Raw genomic sequence first — 5,408 nt, 5'->3', positions numbered from 1 at the left:
TGGTCATGAATGACGTCTTCTCCTCGTCGTCAGGGTGCATCCGTATTTGATGGTATCCAGAGTATGCATCCATGAAACTCAACAGTTCATGGCCAGCTGTCGCATCTACTAGCATGTCAATATGTGGTAGAGGGAACTAGTCCTTCGGGCACGCCTTGTTGAGGTCTGTGAAGTCGATACACACGCGCCACTTGCCATTCTTTTTCTTCACTACCACCACATTAGCTAGCCATTCGGGGTAATGTGCTTCTCGGACGAGTCCGTTCCGTAGAAGCTTTGTGACTTCTTCATTGATGATCTGGTTTCTTTCGGGAGCAAATTTTCTTCGTTTCTGTTTCCTTGGTGGATAATGTGGGTCTACCTGTAACCTGTGAACAATAATGCTCGGATCAATCCCTGTCATGTCCTCATGGGACCAAGCAAAACAGTCATAATGCTCAGTAAGGAATAAAATAAGCTTCTATCTAAGTTTGGGATCGAGTTGTGCCCCTATCCGAATTTTATGATCCGGATAGTCTGTATTGATTTGGATTTCGTCTATCTCCACTGCTTCTTCTTCAGCAAAGCTGGCAGATCGCTTTCGATTGTCGGCCTTGTCGGGTTGGTTTGGTTGGTCATGCTGCACATGTTGCTCTAGCTGTGGTGACTGCTCCGCCTTGGTGTTGGGCGAACCCTCTTTCTGTAATTGCTATTGAGCATGTTTTGTCTTCATGGTAGTCTGGTAGCAGGCTCTGGAGTCCTTTTGTTCTCCCCTAATCTCCTTGACGCCCCACTTGGTCGGAAATTTCACCACTTGATGAAAGGTGGAAGGGACTGCTTCCATATCGTGGATCCATGGGCGACCGAGGATGACGTTGAATGCGGAAGGGGCATCGATCACCAGGAATCTAGTTGACAAATTGACCCCTTCGGCGTAGACGGGAAGGTCGATTTCCCCCACGGTTGTCTTGCTCTCACCGCTGAAGCCTATGAGGACAGCGGTCTTCCTAGTTATGTTTGACTCATTCAAACCCATCTCCCTGAAAGCATTAATAAACATGATATTGGCGGAGCTGCCGTTATCGATCAGTACTCGTTTCGTTAAACAATTTGCAATATAAATAGAAATAACTAGAGCATCATGATGAGGGTTAAGAAGCTTGTCTGATTCCGTAGTTTGAAAGCTGATTGTCTGGGTTGGCTGGTCTGTCATAGCTTGACCAGTCATATTTTCTCTCGTTCTGCTAGACCTGGCTTGCCTGGTATGCCTCTTTGCAGCAGAGTGTGTAATCCCGCTAACCTCTGATCCGCCAGAAATGACATTGACTGTTCTCTCATGGTTTGGCGGGTTGGGTGGGGTGACTTCTCTGCGCTCGTCTCGTCTATCACTTCCATGCTTGAGGGTGTGTTGACCCTTGTCTGTTAGGAACTCAGTTAGGTGACCTTCTTTGAGTAAATGCGCCACTTCCAATCGTAATGCAATGCAATCCTCTGTTCGGTGTCCATGGTCGGCATGAAACTCGCACCACTTAGATCTATCTCTCTGGTCGGCTGGTGCCCTCATCTTTTCTGGCCATTTGACTTTGTTGCCTAGATTCTTGAGAGCAAGGACTGCCTCAGCCGGTGAGATGGACAAGTTGTACTCTGGTAACTTGGCCCTTTCACGTGGTCGCGTCTCGTAGGGTTGGTCATACTGTCTCCTCCGGTATTCTTGTCGTGGAGACGGGTAAGGCTCAGACCGCCTATCACTCGTCCTCCTTTCCACCCTGGAGTCTCTTCTAGAGTTTCTGCTTGGTGAAGATCGGTGGTGGCTGTATTGATCTTCCTCCCACTTGATTTGTGCCCATGCCTTGGCAAGCACGTCCTCCATTGTTCTACAAGGGTATTTGGTGAGGTCTTTGTAGAGGTCTGAGTCGGGCAGGAGACCCTTTCGGAAGGCGGTGACCGCTGTCTGGGTGTTGCAGTTGGTGATGGACACCTTCTCCTTGTTGAATCGGCTGATATAGTCTCAGAGAGATTCACCACGCTGTTGCACCACGGCGTATAGATCCTCCGATATCTTCTCAAGTTTCCTGCTACTAGCATATTGCTGCACAAATATATCTGTTAGTTGAGCAAAACTTGAAATAGAATAATTTGGAAGGTTGGTGTACCACTGGAGGGCCGGTCCTGTCAGACTAGAACCGAACCCCTTACACATGCAGGCCTGCCTTAATTCACGAGGAATTGCGGCGGTGAACATCCTTTGCTTGTACTGAGCGATGTGGTCGGTCGGATCCGTCGTGCCGTCAAACATTTGCATGCTCGGAAAGCTAAATTTGATGGGCATTTCCACCAAGGCGATTTCATCCACAAATGGCGAGTCGGCATAGTAGTTCTCCGAACTTTTGTGGATGGGTGCCGGGACACCGGGGATTCGCTGGATCAAGGCCTCCATTTCTGCCAACTTTCTCGCCAAGTCTTCCTCTCTGATTGCGTATGGGCCAGTTGTGGTTGGTTGGGCGAATTCATTGGTAAACAACTGGTCCTGGGTGAATTCCCTCGGACCGTGTCCGTCAGCTTGTTGGTTAACTTGGGTTGGCGTGACCGTCTGGTTGAGCCCCAGTATGGCCGGTTGTATGCCTCCACCGGCGGCATTGCTCACTGCTGCGCCCTGCGTGGTGAAGATGGCTCGAGCATGTTGTCCTCCGGTGGTAGTTGTTCCATCTTGTCGGAGTGTTCCTGCGGCTCTGGTGTCTGGGTTGAATTGACCAAGTTCCCGTACTTGCTCCAGCGTAGATGTTGTCGTGTTAACACCTGCAATCAAAGTCGCACGACCAGGGTCAGTCTGACTACCTACCACATTACGGCTTCTTACCGAAGATGACGGATCCATCACGAGATGGTTGGATCCGTCCTTATGGCTGATCGGTGTGTCTCCCAAGGGCTGCATGGAAGACACTCGGGCTCGGAAGCCGGGAGGTTCGATGATCTCGATGGGCTCCATAGCTTCGAGACGGTCATACAAGTTGGCGTTCTCCTTTTCCAGCTTCTTGCATCTCTCCCGCTCCTGATTCATCTGTTCAGTCAGGGCGGCGACCTGGGCGGCCAGGTTAGCCTGATCGGTTTGAGCAACCACGTGGGGTGCGTCAGGAGTTTCAGATCCGTCACGACCGTCAGACATGATTGTTGCTCGAAGAGATCTACGGAAAGTGCGTTGATTCGCTTGATTGCTAGGGCCCCACGGTGGGCGCCAAATTGTTGGGGATAGATCCAACAATCACTTGAATAGGACGTCGGGCACGTCCGGGTCGGCGGGCACTAGCAACCTGAAACCACAAATACGTTAGAGCCCTTCAAGGAGCACCGGTGGGGGTGTCGATGGAAGGGCCTCCGACGCTCAAGTCAGTCAAACAATTCGGATTAATTGATAAGAAAAACGGATATAACGCGTAAAGATGATTAAATAATAGAGTAAAGATGAGATAATGAATCTCGACGGTCGGACTGGTCTGTCTGGTTGGTCTGCCTGACTGATCAGAGCAAGCCCCAACCCAGAATGTGAGAGCGTGGAGGCGTAGAGATCGAGCAAGCGAAGAGAGTTGAGAGCGTGAGTAAGTAGAATAGCTGAGAATACGAATGACTGCCCGGGTCGAGTGACCTAGTTGGTTTTCTTATATAGTGTGGTGTCTTGACGGCTAGGGTTTTTCCGGGACGTCCGTGAAACCCTAGTTGTTCCGATATTTTCGGGATCGTCTCCTTTACCTGCCTTCTCCTCCGAGTCGCTGCCCTCTGTAGGGTTTGACGCGATTGGGCCTTAATGACTCGGCGTATGGGCCGAATAAAATTGGAACTAACTTGATTTTTGGACTGGGCTGATTATTTGGACCACGAGTATTTATTTAAATGGGCTGTACAAAATTTGCCCATTACAGCCCCCGGCCTCGTCGTCTCTGCCCCGGCCTCGTCGTCTCTGCCATCTTCTGCCATCGTCTCCGAGCACCCCCACCACCACCTCCACCGCCACCTCCTCCACCCCGCCCGCCCCCTTCCGCCGCCGTCCGCAACCCTCCTCATCACCTGCATCTTCGCCTATTGCCGCTCTGGCTGGCCCCACCTCGCCGCGCAGCTCTTCAAAAAGATGAAGCGCCTCAAAATCCGCCCTAATTTGCTCACCCTCAACACTTTGCTGAATTCACTGGTAAAGAAAGATCTTTCCTCTCGCTCTACGCATTTTTGTAAAGAGTTGTTTGATGATGCTGTGAAATTGGGGATTTCGCCCAGTGTGGTTACTTTCAACATCTTGATTAATGGCTACTGTTTAGAATATAAGTTTAACGATGCAATTCATTTGTTGAGGAAAATGGAGCATGATTTTAAGGTAATGCCAGATAATGCTAGCTATAACACTGTTTTAGATGCATTGTCTAAGAAGGGGAAATTACACGATATGCGCGATTTGCTGTATGGTTTGAGGGAGCTGGAATTGGGGGAGGATCGGAAGGAATTGGAGGCAGAATTGAAGAAGATGGCGCCGGTGAATGGAAGGACGGTGTTGATATTCCACTCGATGAATCCATGGCAGCTGTAGAGATTCAATTTTTTTTTCTTGTGTTGGTGATTGGAAATTTATATTACATGTGCTTGATTGAAATGAAATTTTTTAGTTATTGTAAGAAATAAAATGAATAATATTTTTTTTAGTGTTGATTTGTGGATTTTATTAAAGAGATTTGATCGATTGAAAGAGAAACATATTTTGGATAATTGATTAATGTTCTTGAATTCACAACCAAATTTATGAATTCACAACATAATATTCTTGAATTCACGCTCAGATCTATGAATTCACAACTTAATGTTCTTGAATTCACAAGCAACTCGATGAATTCACAATTTAATATTCTTGAATTCACAACGAGATCTATGAATTCACAACCAATATAAATTCTAGTTTTAGTTGTGAATCCAAACTTTAAAAACTCAAATTCACAACTATTTGAATTCACAACCAAAATAAATTCTAGTTGTGAATTAAATTCAGGTTGTGAATTCGACTGATTGTGAATTCACAACCAACATAAATCTGGTTGTGAATTAAATTTTGGTTGTGAATTCGTTTGTTGTGAATTCACAACCAAAAAATTCTAGTTGTGAATTAAATTTTGGTTGTGAATTCGACTGGTTGTGAATTGAATTTTGGCTGTGAATTCGACTAGTTGTGAATTCACAAACAAAAAATTCTGGTTGTGAATTCGACTGGTTGTGAATTCTCAATTCATAAAGGGGTGATGTAAAGTGGACATTTTTTTAATTTTTAATGTGAAGGGTATTTTGGTAACAGTGGATATTTTTTAAGTTTTTTATTCTAGTGGACATTTTTTATCTTTACAATATGAAAGTGGCCATTTTAAAAATCCACTCATATATATATATATTTTAATTTTCTT

At 46.4% G+C, this 5,408-nt stretch overlaps 1 protein-coding gene across 1 annotated transcript; it reads right to left on the bottom strand.

Annotated features, from left to right (window-relative positions):
- Nucleotides 1-688: 688 nt before the first annotated feature.
- On the bottom strand, nt 689-1,849 carry LOC131008064 (uncharacterized). Its single transcript, XM_057934965.1, has one exon. It carries the CDS (start codon nt 1,847-1,849, stop codon nt 689-691), a length of 1,161 nt encoding a protein of 386 aa, XP_057790948.1.
- Nucleotides 1,850-5,408: the final 3,559 nt, after the last annotated feature.

Source organism: Salvia miltiorrhiza, chromosome 2, assembly GCF_028751815.1.
Source record: "Salvia miltiorrhiza cultivar Shanhuang (shh) chromosome 2, IMPLAD_Smil_shh, whole genome shotgun sequence".
Lineage (NCBI taxonomy): Eukaryota > Viridiplantae > Streptophyta > Magnoliopsida > Lamiales > Lamiaceae > Salvia > Salvia miltiorrhiza.
The sequence above is the reverse complement of the archived record's forward strand: the minus strand, read 5'-3'. Positions and strand labels throughout refer to the sequence as shown.

Coding starts and splice junctions, on each gene's coding strand:
- LOC131008064 (XM_057934965.1), bottom strand. CDS start 1,849: ATGGAGGACGTGCTTGCCAAGGCATGGGCACAAATCAAGTGGGAGGAA.